General features: G+C 46.3%; 1 protein-coding gene across 1 annotated transcript in view; it reads left to right on the forward strand.

Annotated features, from left to right (window-relative positions):
- CREG2 (cellular repressor of E1A stimulated genes 2) overlaps positions 1–4,516 on the forward strand; it is a 56,464-nt gene extending 51,948 nt beyond the window's left edge. Inside the window, exon 4 of the mRNA XM_088454180.1 lies at positions 537–4,516. Coding sequence (XP_088310306.1) covers positions 537–678 — 142 coding nt within the window. The 3' untranslated portion in view covers positions 679–4,516. The remainder of the gene's footprint in view (positions 1–536) is intronic.
- Positions 4,517–20,354: the final 15,838 nt, after the last annotated feature.

A 20,354-nucleotide genomic window follows, 5' to 3' on the forward strand; every position in this document is an offset into this window, starting at 1 on the left:
CTGGGGGGGCAGGGCAGGGAAGGCCGGCTGCACTGGGGGGGCAGGGCAGGGAAGGCTGGCTGGACTGGGGGGGTGGGGGGCAGTGCAAATGCCGTTAAATGGGCGTGCAGAAATTAGCCACTGCAATTGCATACGCAGCTCTGCGTGTCAAAAGAACCCCCATGGCTGCGGCAGGTCAGACCTGCCACAAGGGTAAGATGCCAACGATGTACTGATGTTTACGTAGGTATGCGTACTCGCATGCAGGTGAGAAGGCAGCAATGGGCGTCTTGATACTCAGATGACCTTTGCTGACATTTGCATAATTTTGCAACTGAGTTGCATATAGTTGCGTTCACATTAGCGTCCGCCTCTGAATCAGGCCCTTTGCCAACCTGAGAACTCCCTTATATAAAGAGAAACATTTTAAAGATTGTATTAATTAAGTGGGTGATCCAAATGTGACAGCAGCAGAACTCAGAGGTGATAAGTTTAGCTTTGGATATCATCTCTAACCATCTCAGGAAAAAGTCAGATTTCTCTTGTAACTTTCACAGGCATCCTGGTATGAGGAAATGGTCCCAGAACTACAACTGCCTGCTAATGAAGATGAACACAGAGCATATCTATGTTACAGACTGCTATGGGGGAGTGTACAGCCTCTCACTGGAAGACTATTACAGAGTAAACCCAAACTGACTCGGCAAATACATATTTTCTTCACTGTGACACAGCATGAGAAACATCCAATGACCATATGTACTATACTCTCTGTAAAACACATTATTGATCAACAAATTATTGATTTCTTACAAGGTGTTTGTTGATGGATGAAACAATTACAGTTATGTCTGAAATACAGGATCTTCTGCTAATAATATGGTATAAATTGGGTAAACACACAACTATCATGTTTATTGTTGCTGTACACTTTAAACTGTGCTAAAGTGGATATTATTAAGTTAAATTTAACAAAAATCATTATTTAAATATTGAGATCTGGGCTGAATTACTCAATATATAAATATGACATACGGTAAGCCTACACATACCAGTAAGATAAGAGACTGAACTTTGCTACAGACTTCGGCTTCATGGCCCTTTACAGATGCATCATTGTAAGCTAGTCTCATTCTGGTCCATCCTATTTCCTCTTGCTCTCTAGTAATAATGTATGCCCATACACTGGGAAAATGGGCAAATGCTGCAATGATGGCATGCTGAGACACACTAAGGGCCTAATTCAGACCCGCTCGCTAAATGCGGACGCTCGCTCCCAGTATATGCAAATTCAGCTAAATGATGTCAAGACAGGCGATCGCACGGCAAGGCATAAGCACGGCCACTATGTCTTGGCGTGTGATCACTTTGTGTATGCAGACGCCCACCAGCCTGTCTTTAGCCGCCCACTAAGGTGAATTTTTTGGAGAAAATAAGTATTCCTTTCAAATTTGGGGCATACAAGCACCTGCAATCCTAAAAACACTTGACCCCTTCTTAGAGCACCCCCACAACCTTATTTAGCTCGTTTTTAAGTTGTTCCCCCACTTTGTACTTTTTCACCCCCAAAATGAAAGTACTTTTTTAGGGCGTTCCTCAGGATTTTTTTTTACGCAGTTGTCCATTGGGGGCCTGTCCTAAGGGTCCTGAGTGGTTACCCTAACTTTGCATCCCAAAATAATGATTTTGCACTTTTTTCTGACTGCTATTCATAGGCGACTCTTTTTCGTCTATTACATTACATTGACTGTCCGCCTATGCGAAAAGTCTTTTGAATTGAATATGGCGATACTTTTCTGCCTGGCGAAATGATGCCATCCGCTATACTTTTTCGCGGATTCTGACTTTTTGTCGCTAATTGAATACGGGCCTAAGTGGGTAATTCAGCCCCTATCGGTGTGTGCCGAGCATCCGGGAACAGTTGGGCAAAAGTACTCTAAGACCAATATATTAGATACTTTTTCCGTGCACCAAACAGAGGTATGCAGGAAAATGGGCGATGAATGCCTACTATATTACAGTAATGTCAGGCGGCACATCAATGAAATATGAGGGGTCATTTTAAGGATCATTTAATAAGCTGGAAAAACTGCAAGTTGGCACCACATATGCTGTTATATAACGTAATCCACCTCTTGTATGTGGGTAACTGCTTGATCTGCATGTCAAGAGAATGTGAACTGCAGGGTTGCAAAATGTTGCTATTGATGATGGGTAGAGCTACAGTACATCAGTTCATTCCATCCATCCTTAATCTCAGTTAAAATTAAAGAGATGGTCCAAATGTATTTACATGGAGAAAATTATCAAAAGTGAAAATGTAGAGGGCATATTTTACATTAGCATAACATACATAGTGTAACTATGGGAGGCTAATCTAATCTATGTCCACTTAATATAACACGTCAGCTACCGAGGCATATTTATCACATTTCTGGATGCCACTTTGGCAGTCGAAAGTTTGTGGCTTCTTTAGCACTGGTACGGTGCCCACACACTGGACGACTTACAAAATAATGCAATGTCGTCAACGATTTCCCTTGAACTTCCTGGGCAACTCACCGACACTCCTAAACAGACAATATCTTGCTAAACTGTGCAATGTGACTAACGACTTATCGTGCATCCTTAATGATTTCCAGTGCATCGTTAAGGAGATTGCCAGATCTTACCTGCAGTAAGTAAGATCTGAAGATACGACAAACGACCCACAAGACCTCACATCGGATCGTTATCCTTCCTGGAAGCTGCACGATAAGCACATTTTTAAACAATGTATCGTTCCAATGCATCGTTCTTGTGCATATCGTCCAGTGTGTGGGCAACAATACTCTACATACTCTATAAATTTCCAGAATTTTTAGTGGCAAACTAGCTGTTGCCCAGTGCTTCACGCACAATGAAAACGCTTTTGCCAACATTTTTTTTCATTTGAGGCGCTCGCAACTGGGTTGATGTTAAGGCCTTTAACATCGACAGCTGCCCCTTTTGTAGTGAGCTCCGGAGCGAGAGCTCACTACAAAAGGGGCGGCTGTCGATGTTGATCGACAGCTCGCCCCGTTTTGTAGGCGTGGCTCGGGGGTGGTTTCACAAATGGAGGCCATTTTGTGGGCGGCCGCACTGACCTCAGCAGTGATGTCAGTGGGGAGCTTCCTGCTCGATCAGAACAGGAAGCTCCCTAGGGCTTGCGGCTGCCAAGACCCAACCTTAGGGTCTCGTCGCAAGCCCCGATGGTCGCGATGGTCTTGACCATCGCGACCATCAACCTGGTCTGTCGCTAAAGCTGTGGGTGGTAACCCACAGCTTAGCTAGCGACCAGGAGGCCGCACTTTAAAATAGAAGTGGCTGTCCTCATTCAGAACGAGGGCTCACTTCTTGCGAGCGCCTCTGAATGAGGGCCAGACTGCTGTGTACCCTATCCTATTAAAGTGAACACATTCGCAAAGCACCTCTCCCCCCACCCCTTACCGGCTGCGCACATGGTGCCACACCTATCTCTTGCATTGATGATGCCAATAAATGTTGTTTTTGTTATTGCTCAGCTTTAACTTGACGAATTGGGATGAAACAAAGTTATTTCTAGGAGTTTCCACTACAAAACGATGCAGTTTTCATGAAAAATCAGTAGTTTTTGTACCAACTTGGAACAAACAGACAGACACAACATTCTTATAATATTAGTACAGATATATTAAGAGGCAGTAAGGTGTGGCAGATCCATAACACAGTTATTTAGCAGTTATAGGGCTTAATTCAATTAGTCATGAACGGTGCGAGTTGCCATTGCCACAGCATTAAAACGCTGGTAAGGACACTGCATCTCCCACCACTCAAGGCCGCTCCGAACCCGAATTCGCATAGTCTTGTTTAGAGCCCCATGGGCCTGCGAGCACTTTTATGTGAGTTTGGGCTGCCGTAAAGTGACTCGCACCTGCAAGATCATCGCAGCTAATTGGCTTGACCCCTAATGCTTCACTACGAGAAAGTTCCTCCCTCTATCACCAGAAAATACAGTATATCTTTCTGCAATCTACAGTTTTCTTGCCAAAAATACTCGTACATCTAAAGATGGACAGGGCATTAGGCTCTTTTAGAACTCATTGTCTATAAATCACAGAGAGACCACAGATCCAGTCTATAGCATACGATGAGACCTCAGCTGTCAAATGGCAGAGATGATAGATGTGGTCAAACAATAACTACTTCTCACCATGTATGATGTCATTCCCCAACCAAGCTTTGTTAGATCCCCATATGTATGTGTGCAGTCTAATCTGAGATCCAAAACTGGCATGATCAGCCTGTATACTGTATATCCAGCTTAGCTTAGCTGTTGGTATTTGACCTGTGAGCATAAATTATTAAAAATATAATTTGCATCTCTGGTGATATTGATAACACTTGTGATCAGTAACTATTACATGTGTTCTTTTCTTTACTAAATTTTAACTATGTATCAATGTATTAAAGGTTTTACCTCCACCAAAGGACTGTGATTTGGATTTTAAACATGAATGAATGTAACCTAAGCATATGAATGTACTATGTTTTTAAATGTATATATTAAACAATTATCTTCATTGTTTTGTGTGATAAGTGATCTTGTAATAAACATTGGGACTTAGGCCCTGATTCAGAGCCGGACGCTCTGACAGAGCGCTCGCTCTGAATCAGGGCCGTCCATCTTAATTTTTAGAGAGGCCTCCTGGCTGCTCCTATAGCTGTGGGTGGCCACCCACAGCTATAGCGAGCGGCCAGGAAGATGGTCGCGATGGTCAAGACCATTGCGACCATCGGGCTTGTGACGAGACCCTTGTGGCAGGGTCTCGTTGCCACAAGCCCTGGAGTGCTTTCAGCTCTATCAGAGCCGAGAGCACTCCCACTGATATCACTTGTGATGTCAGTGGGGCCGTCCCCAGACGGTAGGCGTTCCCACGGGAACGCCTCCATCTGGGCAGCCACTCCCCAGGCACGACCACCAAAGGGGGCGTGCTGTCACTCACCATCGACACCACGCCCCCTTTTGGTACGAGACCCGGAGCGACGGCTTGCCCATCACTATCCGGGTCTCACGCATGCGCACGACGGAGCCTGCTCCATTGTGCGCATGCGCACTGGGCCTATATCGACCCGCTTGCGAGCGCTCGCAAGCGGGTCTGAATCAGGCCCTTAGGGGTTGATTCAGAGGTGATCGCTGTTTGCTGATGGTTGTAGGACTGCGCATGTGCCTCCATACAGCTGCCATGTCGGTCACAGAGCCCGATAAGCTGCAGCATGATTGATATGCTGCTGGCTTTTGGGGGCGGTGACAGGGAGCGTTCCAGAAAATGGGGGTGTGTTGGCCCTGTTTTCTGGCTGTACAAAAGCCAGTGGCTGTGTCCTCATAAGCATTTCACTAGCCCTGGCAGTGAAGTTTTGCTGGACATCCAGAGTAACCTGAGGGTTACTCTGTTGTCCGATGGGCTTGTTATGTTCGCTATGTGGATCTGATGCTGTGTCTTTAGACACAGCCAGAGGATCTGAGAAGTCAGCAGTAAGTGTCTTTTTAAACCTGCGGCATTAGCATATGCACTAATAGCCTCTGCGACCAAAGTCGCAGCACTGATCCACACTGTGTCCTCCTCCGTATAAGGGCCCTCATTCAGAGCCGCTCGCTATTTGCGGTCGTTCGTTTTCTAAAAAGGGGTGGCTATTCAAATGAACCGTTCGCACTTTGCGGTCTGTTCACGCCTCTAAGTCTGAACGAGCGAGCAAAACATGCGAACGTAAATTTGAAAAATACGCCCCCCTAGCCGCTCGCACCATACGTCATGTCCGCTATTTATTTGATTAATCGAGTACATCGAACAGCGTCTGAACTGCTCGCTATTCTTGTGGTTGGTTATTTCAACCACTATTTTGTGAGCAGCTCTGAGTTAAAAAAAACCATGTGACGTGGTCAATGACGCTGCTGGATTAATTATGCACTCCCTTAAAACGCCCGTTTTGACCTTTAAGCACGCCTGCGAACGGATTTACACTCCCCGTTTTCAAGCACCTTCCCCTGTTACCACCCACATACGCCTCATTCTGTCACTCAAAATAGCAGGCATTCGCTATTTTGCGAACACATGAATTTCAACCGCACTGACTGGTTCGCGCATGCGTATAACGATCTGTACGCATGCGCAGTTGGGCAAACATCGCTCGGAGCGAACGAGCTGCCGCTTACGAGTGGCTCTGAATCAGGCCCAAGGTCCTTTATCTTGAAACATTTCAGACTCAGGCCCTGATTCAGAGCCGGACGCTCTGACAGAGCGCTCGCTCCTACTATTTGGAGCGGCATCCTGGCCACTCGCATAGCTGTGGGTGACCACCCACAGCTATAGCGAGCGGCCAAAATGATGGTCGCGATACCATCGGGCTTGCGACGAGACCCTTGCGGTAGGGTCTCGCTGCCGCAAGCCCTGGAGTGCTTTTGGCTCTATCAGAGCCAAAAGCACTCTCACTGACATCACTAGTTATGTCAGTGGGGCCGGACCCAGACGGTAGGCGTTCCCATGGGAACGTCTCCATTTGGGCAGCCACGCCCAGGGCATACCCACCAAAGGGGGCGTGCTGTCAATCACCATCGACAGCACGCCCCCTTTGGTGCGAGACCCATAACGACGGCTTGGCCGTCGTTATTCAGGTCTCACGCATATACGCACGGCGGAGCCACCTCCATCGTGCGCATGCGCACTTGGGCAACATCGACCCGCTTGCGAGCACTCAGGACCTCATTCAGAGCCGGTCGCACAGAGCGTGCGGTCGGTCTGAATGAGGGGAGGACGTCTTGAATTTTCAAGACGTCCTCCTTTGCGGTGGTAAGGCTGTGGGTTAACACCCACAGCCTTACGACCGCCTAAGGTGATGGTCGCGATGGTCAAGACCATCGCGACCATCGGGGCTTACGACGAGACCCTTGTCGTAAACCCCGGAGAGCTTTCGGCTCTGTCTGAGCCGGAAGCTCTCCACTGGGAACGCCTCCGTTTCGGCTGCCACCCCCCCCCCCGGCCCGCCTTACAAACGGGGCGAGCTGTCAATCAACATCGACAGCTCGTCCCCTTTGGCGCCGTCGCCGTCGTGCGCATGCTCTGTGGGGGGCCATCAACCCGGTCCGAGCGCATCGGCGCTAACGACCGGGTCTGAATGACCCCCTCAGCGCTCGCGAGCGGGTCTCAATCAGGCCCTCAGTTCTGCTCTAAGCATTTATTATTATTTTATGGAAATGCTGTTACTGTGTTTTGTTTTATTAAAACTGTGTTTTTTTATTCTTCATACTATTGAAGGAAAGCTGTACAGACTCGCACTCTGCTACATAGTTACTGGTGCTAGGGCCACTTGATTATAATAAAATATGTAAGGAATGTTTGCAAAGCAGAATAGTTTAATGAAGAAGAGAAGTTTGCCTTAAAATGTGGATAGATTTTAACAACTAGCGTTTATGAAGTTGTTAATATTTATACATTTTAATCACTCTTTCTACCCATCCATATCATTGTTTTGTTTTTTTGTATGAAAGGAACTGTTGTTCTTTACTGCTTTGCATTAGACTTCTGAGTGGTATGAGTGGGTCGTCTGCTGCCCTTTATCTGTCACTGTACTACAAGCAGTACTGTATTTGGGAAAAGGCCACATAGGGGTGGCAGACTGCTCATTATTCTTTTCATCTTACCACTTTTGTTATCTATGTCTCTCATCAATAAATACATACAAATTCCTTATTCATTTCATTATACATTTATACATGTAATCAGACAGTTATAAAATTGTAGGCAGACCTATGACAAACACATATAATAACAGTACCTATGTCCAGTGTCTACCAGTACTTACAGTATACTGGGTACACACTTGTCGATATATCACTCGTTCTATCGACGAGCAATATATCGCGATTGCATTGACGTGTGTGTACACCCTATACGTCTGTGAACGACGTAGTTCATAAACATATCAGTTCGGCCCTGCAGCACAGCCGATGCCGCTATATCTGAAAGATATATCAGTGCATCTGCATGTGTGTTTACAGGTTAGGGCTAGGGTGAAGTTTAGGGTTAGAGAAAAAAAAAAAGTCAACCATGTCTGTGTCGATCATTTACACGTCAATCTTTTGTACATGTCGACCTTCGTTACTGTCTAACGAATGACGACCTTTTGGTGTTGACCAAATTAGTGTCGACCTTTTTGATCACACCCAAATGGAGAAGAGAGACTTCTCACAATGGTGTCCTTAGAAGGGATATAGGTATAGGTGCCACGGATGGAATGGGATTGAAATGCCGGCAGCAGATTCCCTGACAAGAAAAGATCCCGACTGGGGCAGGTAAGTATTCTAACCCTCCCCTGTTGCCCCCATAATCCATAACCCTCCTTTAGTGGTTCCTAACCCTAACCTCCTCCCAGGGGTGCCTAAACCTAACCCCCCCTACTCGCACCCTAAACCTAACCCTCCCAGGGGGGTGCCTAAATCTAACCTCCCCCCCCGGTGGTGCCTAACCCTAACCCTCCCCCCTAGGGGTGCCTAACCCTAATCTCACCCCCCCAAACCTAACCCTAACCCAGCTAGAGTGTCTAATCCTAACACCCCCCCCCCACGGCTAACGCTAAGGGCGCCCCGGACTTACCTTCGTTTGGGCTGGCGTCCTCAGCGTTCCGGTGTTGGGATTAACATAAGCGGCAGTATTTCAATGCCTATGTTAAATCCCTTGCCGGGATTCCAATTTGGTGGCCATGCAGGCGCCGGTCTCATAACTATATCCCGCCACGAATACAATTTCATGATAGGAAAAGAGGGAATATGGGACCTCCCAAGTCTTCATTTTGAAATGGAATAGGGTGTTTGAGATAATTTTAGCAAATGGAGGGGGAGAAGAAGATTTCCAGTGCAATATTAGCTCTGGCAGATATTAAGATAAGACCAAGTACATAACGGCCAGATTTAAGGACTGCAAGGGGGTACCAATGAAGCAGGACTAGGGAAGGATCCGGGGTTAGGGTAAGGTCTAGTATATTGTGTAGGAGAGTGAACACCTCTGTCCAATAGGGGTGCAAAACTGAACAATGTCAAAAAACGTGAAAGATTGTGCCCTCTCTGTGGCATAAACGCCATCAGAGTTTGGAACACGTGGGTAATAATCTTTGCAGTTTAGAAGGGGTCAGGTAAAGTCTATTCACAAGCTTAATGTGCATTTCAGTGTGATTAGTGCATTAGACAGAGAGAAAAAGGAGAGATGAATAGATTCCCACTGCTTGGGAGTAAATATATGTTGAAGATCACTTTCCCATTGTAACTGAACCGGGGGAGACAGTAAGCAATACCAATAGGATATAGTGCTATGGGTGGAGGCTGTAGTTAGTCTGGCTAGGATTTGAGGTGGGTGTTAAATGGCAGGTTCTAAATCCTGGGAATTTTGTGGTGGTTTTGCAACACGTCGATTTACTAAGGCCAGAACAGCAGAGAAAGCACACTTTAGAACATAATTGAATATCAAAGTACCATGTTTTAGACCACAGAAAGAATAGAATAGAAACCCCGGATTTATCAAGTGGTGGTTTTGAAATCCACGGCAAGCCCGCTCCAAAATAACGTCTAGCCTCAGACAGTCATGATTGCTGAAACAGCAGGTATTTAATTTATGTTGATAGACAAGATTGATTTACAGGAATATCATCCAATTTGGCTTCTAAAGATAATGATGTCTCTCACCAGAAATACACAAACAAAAATATAAAACAAAAACATATATATAAATTTACAATCACACTACATTCACACACAAAAAAAAAGAAAATCACACATCGGACTTTAAAAAAATTAAATAAAAAAAGTCTATATTGAAAACGCAACTCAAATAGACAAATACAGAACAAGAAATAAGATAACTTATAAAGAAAACTCGCCACAATTAGCAATCACTTTTATCATTCTCCTTCTCCACTTAAACTTCTCACAAACCCACAAAGTTAAATTAGCCAGCTGTTCATTTCTTTGATGTCAGGTGAATGTTGTTACTGTAAAAGCACCATTAGATGAATATAATAAAATAAATTCTAATCCACTGTGGTCTGTTTCTATTATATCAATTGAATGGTGCATTTTATAAGAAATAGAGTAGCACCATTAAATGGAATAGCTTCTAATCCACTGTGGTCTGTTTCTATGATGTCAGCTGGTTCTTTCCATAACAAATATAGTAGGCAATGATTGCAGCATCGGAGGGGGAATGGTTACATCTCCTCTGCACTCTCAGGCATCAACAGAGGCCTAGGTAATTTGTAGCTGCCCAACTCCTACCACCACTATCGCAGCATCCCTGGATTCCCTGGTTACAATTAGGTCATACAGGTTGAGTCTCCCATATCCAAATATTCCGAAATACGGAATATTCCGAAATACGGAATATTTTCAGCATGACTGAGATAATGAAACCTTTGATTTTTGATGGTTTAATGTACATAAACTTTGTCTAAGGCACAAATTATTAAAAAGATTGTATAAAATAACCTTCAGGCTGTGTGCATAAGGTGTATATGAAACATAAATGAATTTCATGTATGTACACAAACTTTTTTTGATACACAAAATTATAAAAAATATTGTCTAAAATGACCTGCAGGCTGTGTGTATAAGGTGTATATAACACATAAATGCATTCTGTGTGTATATCTGGGTCCCATTTCCAAGACATTTCATTATAATATGCAATTATTCCAAAATACGGAATATTCCGATATCCAAAATACCCCTGGTCCCAAGCATTTTGGATATGGGAGACTCAACCTGTAGTTGTCGACTTTCTGGCCGCTCCTTCTGGGAGGGAGTAGCCAGATCAGCAGGGCAGGGGGGCGTGAGCGTTAAAAGAGGGCGTGACAAGGGCGGATGACTGATATTTGTGGGTGTGGTGGGGGTGAGGTCACGAGATCGCATAATTTTGGCACCACCCCCACTACACAATGCCGGTAATACAGACACTTTGTAAAGCAGGGGACTGGGCCAACCCCCCCCCCCCCCCGCTGCGGGGCTTTAACAATTAATCGCTGGGGTGTCGGGGGGATCGGCATCCACCAGGAGGCTTGCCTGCCTTTCCGGGAGGGCTGGGAGCTGCACCCAATTATCGGGAGGCTCCCGGCTGAATCAGGAGGGTAGGCAAACCTGAATTAGGTTGGTGCATTGATAGTGTTACATGACCCTCTCCAGGAGGGACACAATGCTCTGGTCCTGGACTTCCCTGGTAAGAGGTGGGGCTGCAGCGCAGTTCAAAATTCAAATAGGGGAGTCACACCAACTGTCATTTCACACGCTGCCAAACATCACTGGCTGGGACTCACTGGCAGTTGGTGTGACTCCCCTATTTGAATTTTGGACTGTACTGCAGCCCCACCTCTGGAGCCTCCACCAATCATAAATTACCAGGGAAGTCCAGGACCAGAGCATTGTGTCCTTCCTAGAGAGGGCCATGTTGGGAGGTATGGTGTTATTTTGGTTTTCTAGATAGCAATGTCTATTGTTGCCACAGTGTGCATTGAAGCAGATCAAGATGGTGGTGGGAAGGTCCTAGAAAAGGAAATTGATGCAAAGCTATTTCATTATGATGTGTATTTGCTGCAAAGTCAGATGATAGCCAGCTTGATTGTTGAGATTGTTTCTACTGGTAAAATTAAATTGCTTCTACTTGTAAAGTTACAAACCTTTCACGTTATGCACATTTTAAAATCTTTTTTACAACAGGGCCGCAACTAGGGGGGGCTAGAGGTGCACATGCACCGGGTGCCGGAATGCAGGGGGTGAAAAAGGGTTGACTCACGGTGGCTTGGGGGCTGCAGAGTAAGAAAATGGCCATCCAAAAATGGCCGCAACCAAGGAGGAGACAGATGCTAGAGGTCCTACTGTACCTCTAGTGTCTGTTAGGCCAGCACAAGTGCCAGGAGAAAATGCTGAAAGCTGCATCTTCTCCCGTGAAACCCCCTGGCAACGAACATAAACCCCATGGAAATGAGCATAAACCCCATGGCAACGAGCATGTAACCCCTGGCAATGAGCATAAGCCCCATAGCAACAAGCATGAAACCCCCTGGCAACGAGAATGAAACCCCCTAGCAGTGAGCATGGAACCCCCTGGCAATAAGCATGGAACCCCCTGGCAATGAGCATGGAACCCCCTGGCAACGAGCATGGAACCCCCTGGTAACGAGCAGGTAATTTTAAAGTAATTAGAAGTCTTACTGTGGGGCATAAAATGGTGTCGGGCAAATATGTAAGTGGCACTTTGGTAATAGGCATTAAAGTGTGTGGCATAATGTGTAATGGGCATTATTGTGTGGAATAATCAAAGTCACTATACCAGGGACGTTTGACTAGTGCACTGCCTTATGGAGGAGCAAGGACAAAATCCAGGTACAGGAAGGGAGGGGGCGCAAAATTGCTACCTTGCAGTGCTACCAGTAGTAGTCCCCCCTATACAGTGGCCCCCAGTAGCGGCCCCCTCATACAGTGCCTCCAGTAGTAGTCCCCCCTATACAGTGCCACCAGTAGCGGCCACCCCATTTACAGTGCCCCCCCCTGCTGTGCAAGGCTTACACACACACAGAAGAAAAAATACAACTTACCTGATCCCCGCTCCTGACGCAACTGCCGTTGTCCGCTCCGAGTCCTGGCTCTTCCCTTGCACTATGGGAGAGACGTCATGACGTCTCTCCCATCACCCGCTGGGGAGGAAGCCGGAAGACAGAGCTCATGAGTGAGCTGCAGCCGGCTCCCTCTGTGAACGACGCAGCAGCCAATGACAGTCTGTCTGCCCTGCACTTGAGGAGCCGGAGGACTAGCTGGGGTAGGCCACCCCTTGGCTGCTGGTGGCACTGCCGGAAAGCGCCCCCCCTTTGGCCAGCGCCCCTGGCGAGTGCCATCCTGGCCAATGGGTAGATACGCCCCTGTCTGCTGCCATCTTGTCTGGGCAATCTCTTCATGATAATGGTGCTAAGGACCAGTGTCTGTGCCCGTTGGACAAAAAAAGTAATATCCCTTCTAAAGACATGCTGATCGCTGCCTATCCTTGTTGTCATTGTTGTTATTTGGGATTTTCCATGCAACACCTGGTTTGAGGCCAGGGAATTGCGGCACTGCTCTGTTAAAGCCCCCATACATCAGCAACTGTTTGTAGCAATCGTGCAATTTGCAATCGATTGTGTATAAAAATCTTTCCCTTTTTCAATCGATTATGGCAATTCTGAAATCGATTGAAAAAGAGATTTTTATACTAATCGATTGCAAATTGCACGATTGCTGCAATCAATTGCTGATGTATGGAGGCCTTTAGTCTGTGATGCTTTTCTGCACCCACCTGACTTTTATTTTTGCATATTATAAAGTGCAGGCCTCCATACAACAAAACAAATTATTCCCTTTCACCTGTGCATTTGAATTGCAGAGCAGAGGGTTTGTGTCATGATCCTAAATTATTTACGTCATATTTTACTAATTTGTCATGTGACTCACCTCTGCCACATGCTCTGCAGGTTAGGATACCCAGATTTGCCTGGGAGATCTGTCCAGCTGCAGCATGTGTCTGTGTTGCTAGTTGCTGGATTCCCCTTGTGGACTCTGGGCCTGATTCAGACCCGGTCGCAAGCGCTGAGCACTCGCAGCCGGGTCAATGGTGGCCCAGAGCGCATGCGCACGACGGAGTCGGGGGGGGGTTGGCTGTCCAGACGGAGGGGGCGGGTCGGGGGGGTGGCTGCCCATACGGAGGTGTTCCGATGAGAACGCCTACCGTTTGGGGGCGGCCCCACTGACATCACAAGTGATGTCAGTGGGAGAGCTTTCGGCTCTGTTTGAGCCGAAAGCTCTCTGGGGCTTGCGGCCACGAGACCCTACCACAAGGGTCTCGTCGCAAACCCGAAGGTCGCCATGGTCTTGACCATCACGACCATCATCCTGGCCGCTCGCTCACATTAGCTGTGGGTGGCAACCCACAGCAATGCGAGGGGCTAGGAGGCCGCTCCATAAAAATAAAAAAAGATGCCCTGATTCAGAGCGAGCGCTCTGTCAGAGCGTCCGGCTCTGAATCAGGGCCTGATTGTGCACCTGTGAGAGCTGCAAACACCTGATTACAAGCAGAGTTTTGCAATCTAGCTGATATGCTGGACCTGGAATGCAGAGATCATGTGGATATATTGTTTCCAGTCCTTTAATGCTTGCCATTCTCTCTGCATGTCCACATTGTGCTCCACTCATGAATTCCCTCCAAAATCAGAGATGGGCGCAGCAATGTTGTTTCCAATCAGGTGACTAGCTCACAGCCAATGCCAATGGAATCCCAATCTGCCATCACCTGACTCCGCAAACAAATCCCTGAAAACGGCCAGGGGTATAAAGGAAGCTTCTTGAGCGCTTACTAATTGCCAGTGATTTGTTGTCCACAGACCTGCTGTGATTTCTCCTGGAAATCATCACAGCACGAGTTCTGCTCAGTGACTTCAGTGTAGTAACCATCTCCAGCACTTCCTGGCTCATCCCAGCGTTCCTAAGGGGCGTATCTATAATGGGTGCAGGGTATGCGGGGCACATGGGCCCCTGGGCCCACATTGCGCACCCTGCACCCATAGATAATCATACTTACCTCTCATTTTCCCAGTGATCTGCGCATGCGCAGAAAAGATGTCCCCGGGAAAGTAGGTGCGGGCGCCATTTTCCCGGAGACCCGCGCATGCGCTGTAGATTCTGGCATGAAGCCAGGATCTACAGCGCTCAGTGCAGCTAAACCCCGGCAGAGAGGTGGGGGCCCAAATGGAGGTTGCACACGGGCCCCCTCCTCTCTTAAAACGCCCCTGGCATTCCTGCAATACCTGCTACTGTGCATCCCAGCATTCCTGCAATAGCTGGTACTGCGCATCCCAGCATTTCTGCAATAGCTGGTACTGCGTATCCCAGTGTTCCTGCAGTAGCTGGTACTGCTTATCCTAGCGGTCCTGCAATAGCTGGTACTGCGATCCCAGTGTTCCTGCAATAGCTGGTACTGCGCATCCTAGCGTTCCTGCAATAGCTGGCACTGTGCATCACAGCATTCCTGCAGTAGCTGGTACTGCGCATCCCAGCGTTCCTGCATAGCTGGTACTTCGCATCCCAGCGTTCCTCCAATAGCTGGTTCTGCTCCGCATCCCAACAATCCTGTAATAGCTGGCACTGCTCCGCATCCCAGCAATCCTAAAATAGCCACCACTGCTTCGCATCCCAGCTTTACGGCTTTATCAAGCCTCCTAGTGTTCAACCCAGCCTCTCTAGTCCCACTCCCTTGGCAACTCCTAGTCCAAGCTCACTTACAAATCCCAGCCTGACAGTTTAGGTGGGAGTACAAATGAATGACGTTCTGTCTGATGAAGGAAGGAGGAAGTGGGTGATCCCGACCACCTTTCTCCCAGGCAAATATGCGCAAATCGTGCAAAGGTTGCATTAGGGATGAATATCAATAAACATGCAAATATCAATATTTAGAGCCTGAGCACAGGCCGATGTCAACTCTATTCAGACGTAATATATCAGTCAAATCAATAATTGCCCTGTTTGCACTGTTAGTTATGGTGGGTACACACTGGAAATATATATCTGCAGATCGACTGATGGGCAGATATATCAGCAGATTATGGTTGTTCATACACACTGAACAACCATCACTGCCTGTGGTCGCCGTCCCGCTAGTCGGGGGTCGCGTCGTGACCTCCTCCCCACCGGCCTCTGTAGCAAGCTGACTGCCCATACACAGCACAATGTGCAGATATATAAAAATGATTAGAATAATACAAAGAAGATATTTGTAAGTTATAAACATCATATTTGTTTATTGTAATAATTTTTATAGTTAACACTCACCAGCTTTGTGGAGCTCCCTGGGACTGCAGTTAGACAAGAGATGAGGCAGCAACAGCTTAGCCTTCCTTCTGTACAGTCAGACACTGCTTGCAGAGCTGAGGGTGGGACCACACCACGGGCAGTAAGCTGCACAGAGAGCTAATAGAGGCATGCCTCTGAGTATGGGGGGCGTCCCTTGAGCACTGATGAACACCTTGGATGTGTCATGTAACCAGGAAGTGCACTGCAGTGTTTAGAGATCAGAGCTTAGCAGCATGAGAAGACACAGTGATGCAGGTAGGAGAGTGTCATATGACCAGGAAATGCACTGCAGTGTTTAGAGATCGGAGCTTAGCAGCAAGAGAAGACACAGTGATGCAGGTAGGAGAATCAATGGACACTGAAGCTTAGTGTAGGTAGGGGAGAGTTACAGTGAGTAGGGGGTAAGACAGGCTCCCAGCACTCAGATCCATCTCCATGTGTGCTCCCCAGCCATTGACCTCACCGCACATCACTGCAATAATGAATGTCTGCAGGCAATAGTAAAACATGCTGGGGGTTCCTTGCAAGTTTGGGGCTGCATTTCAGCAAACGGAGTTGAGGATTTGGTCAGGATTAATGGTGTCAACAATGCTGACAAATACAGGCAGGCACTTATCCATCATGCAATACCATTAGCGAGGCGTCTGATTGGCTCCAAATTTATTCTGCAGCAGGACAATGACCCCAAACATACAGTCAATTTCGTTAAAAACTATATTTAGCACAAAGTAGAACAAGGAGTCCTAGAAGTGATGATATGGCCCCCACAGAGCCCTGATCTCAACATCATCGAGTCTCTCTGGTACATGAAGAGACAGAAGGATTTGAACAAGCCTACATCAACAGATGTTTTTAGTTCTCCAAGATGTTTTGAACAACCTCCCTGGCGAGTTCCTTCAAAAACTGTGTGCAAGTGTGCCTAGAAGAATTAATGCTGTTTTAAAGGCAAAGGGTGGTCACAGCAAATATTGATTTGATTTAGATTTTTCTTCTGTTCATTTACTTTGCATTTCGTTAATTGATAAAAATAAGCAATTAACACTTCTATTTTTTAAAAGTGTTCTTTGCAGCATTTTTTCCACACGTCTAAAACTTTTGCACAGTACTGTGTGTATATATATTGTGGCAGTATCACCAGAGATGGTGCTGGTGAGCAGCAGATTCTGTGTGGCAGGAGAGATCCGCCCACACAGAGTACAAAAGCACTGTGGGAAGATGTGTAATGGCTGCCATATGACCAGAGCCCAGGTGAGGCTGCTGGTGGACACAGTCAGACAGTCCAGGTGGGGCTGCCGTGTGAGTGAAGCAGACCAGGTGGTCAGGATCATACCTGCAAGGAGGCAGGCAGATCCATATACCTCTGACACTGTCCTTGTGAGCGGTGGCAGCCAACAAGCTGAGAAAGCTATACCAGGCCAGGAGCCCAGTGTCCAGTCCTGCATGTGGCAGGAAGGACCACGAATCTCAGAGACTGTGAAAGACTTTCATGCAGATTAGCTGCTTCTATAGAGAGAGTTCAAAAAGTGAGCTAGTGCCCTAAGAAAGGGCTAGGTTGTTTATTATTTTATTTATGTTTCCTGATTTCCATGCTGAAGTAAAAGTACCATTTTCATTTGTTTTACTGGAATGCCATGTGACACCACTGACACCAATCTACCACGCTAATTACCCCAAGTTATCACAATATGTTAACTAATTAGCTTTATATATATATTTGCATATAGACATTTGCAGTAGAGGCCTGGCAGAGCATCACCAGGGATGAAACCCAGCGTCTGGTGATGTCTATGCGTTCCAGACTCCAGGCTGTAATTGCCTGCACAGGATTTGCAACAAAGTATTAAAAAGTGAAAGTTAGATTTAGGATTGTTTAGTTTGTCCCATTACTTTTGGCCCCTTAAAAAGTGGGAGGCACATATAGAAACCGTTGTAATTCCTACACCGTTCACCTGATTTGGATGTAATTACCCTCAAATTAAATCTGAAAGTCTGCAGTTAAAGCACATCTTGTCTGTTTAATTTCAAAGCCATTGTGGTGGTGAACAGAGGCCAAAATATGAAAGTTCTATCAATGTCCCAATATTTATGCACCTGACTGCATATATATATATATATATATATATATATATATATATGTACAACAAAAGCTGCGGCACTCCAAGACTGATGAATAAAGATTTATCTGTATTTTCGCCAACGTTTCAAAGCCTCCAGGCTTTTTTATCAAGGCACATACAGTGACATACATTGTCACTGTATGTTGTATGTCACTGTATGTGCCTTGATAAAAAAGCCTGGAGGCTTTGAAACATTGGCGAAAATACAGATAAATCTTTATTCATCAGTCTTGGAGTGCCGCAGCTTTTGTTGTACTTATCCAGATCTCACTGAAGGCAACCAAGCTATTGTTGTTTATGAACTGAAGTGCCGGTCCACTGCTGATAACCTATATATATATATATATATATACAGACACTCATATATAAACCATTCTATTATGTGTAGTAATTGTCCCCCTCACACTTATTCCCATCTATACTGTGTGTGTATATATATATATATATATATATATATATATTATAATTTTGTCTCTTTCCCCCTCCCAACAACTCATCACTCCCACCCCTTATATAATATATTTAAGGATTTAAGGATCTTCTCCCCCCCCTCACCCTTATATATTTAATGGCCAACCCCATTTATAATATATTTAGTGATCTTATTACCCCAATCTTTTATATATTAAATAATCTCCTCACCCCCAGTCCTTATATATTTAATGATCCCCTTTCACCCCCAGCCCGTATATATTTAATGATCCCCCCTTGCCCCCAGCCCTTATTCATTTAATGATCCCCCCCTTATCCCCAGCCATTATATATTTAATGAACACCCTCACCCCAGCCATTTATATTTTGAATGAACCCCCCTCAGTCCCAGTCATTATAAAATATAATGAATGATTTCCCCCCATCCCATGTCCTATCAGTTTTGCTCACTTACATCTGCTGATTGGGGTGTTGCGTTCAGTTCAGTCCTCCCAGAGTCCCTGCTGCCCAACAGCACCAGAGTCTTGCTCTTCATCTTCTTGGGGCATGACACATCATGACGTATCAGCCCCAAGTGTCAGCAGCACAGGCACAGCAACAATTCATCACTGCCGGGGGAAGCAGGTGAAAACTGACAGGTCATGTGTCAGCGACCGCACTCACCGGGGAGGGGACCAATTCTGCTAGTCTCCAGCCTCTACCGCCAGCAGCAGTGCAGAGCGGTGGAGGCTGGATACGAGCAAAATTCTTCCCAGACAGCTGCGACAGAACTGCTTTGAAGGAGCTCTGGCCAGGGGACCCCTGAGTGGTGGGGCCCGGGTGTAGTCACCCCCTTGCTTCTCACCCTTAATCTGGCTCTGCCTGTATGTACAGGAAAAAGGGAAGGAAGACTCTTTGTTGGGAGCACTCTGGTGTATAAATTAGTTAAATAAAACTTTGCTTTTATCATATAAGGTTAGAATATGTAGGAAAAATTAACATAGATTTTTGACACTGAGTTCTTTGTATGTAACACGTGACTGAACAGCTTTATGTTATATATAGGTTTCATACAGTAGTGGTCATTATTTATATGTGCCGTACGAGTAAATAGAAAATACACAATTTAAAAACAAAGGGCCTGATTCAGAGGTGCTCGCAAAAAGTGAGCGCTCGCTCTGAATCAGGGCGGGCGCTTGGTTTTTAAGTTGCAGCCTCTTACCCGCTCGCATAGCTGTGGGTTACCACCCACAGCTTATGCGAGCGGCCATGATGATGGTCGCGATGGTCAAGACCATCGGGCTTGCGATGAGACCCTTGTGGTAGGGTCTCATGGCCGCAAGCCCCAGAGAGATTTCGGCTCTAACAGAGCCGGAAGCTCTCTCACTGACATCACTTGTGATGTCAGTGAGGCCGCCCACAAGCGGCAAGTGTTCGCTTGGGAACGCCTCCGTTCGTGAAGCCAGCCCCTGGCCATGCCTACAAAAGGGGTCGAGCTGTCGATCAACATCGACAGCTTGCTCCGGGGCTCGCGCACGTGCAGTGCAGTGCACACGCCGCACATGCGCACTGGCCCACCATCGACCCGGTTGCGAGCGCACAGCGCTTGCGACCGGGTCTGAATCAGGCCCAAAGTTCACAACAAATTTGTGCCAAACAGGCAAAGGCGACTTTCATTTATTTAAATCTTATGGTACATATATCTATTGTTGAGAACTCAAAATTCCACTGTTACTGAGGGTATTAAATTTAAATGCAGAAAATTCTGTTTCTAATATGAGTGCTTGTATCAATAGTTTGACCCATATACAGAATGCTAGTAAGTTATATTATAGTATCTATTTCACACTATTCAGCTGCAACATGTTTGCTAAGTCACAATAGAATCTCTCAAGAGCCGGCAGTTAGAAAGCTATTAATCTCAAGCAGCCATAACTAGG

Source organism: Taudactylus pleione, unplaced genomic scaffold (assembly GCF_031769625.1).
Source record: "Taudactylus pleione unplaced genomic scaffold, aTauple2 ptg000609l, whole genome shotgun sequence".
Lineage (NCBI taxonomy): Eukaryota > Metazoa > Chordata > Amphibia > Anura > Myobatrachidae > Taudactylus > Taudactylus pleione.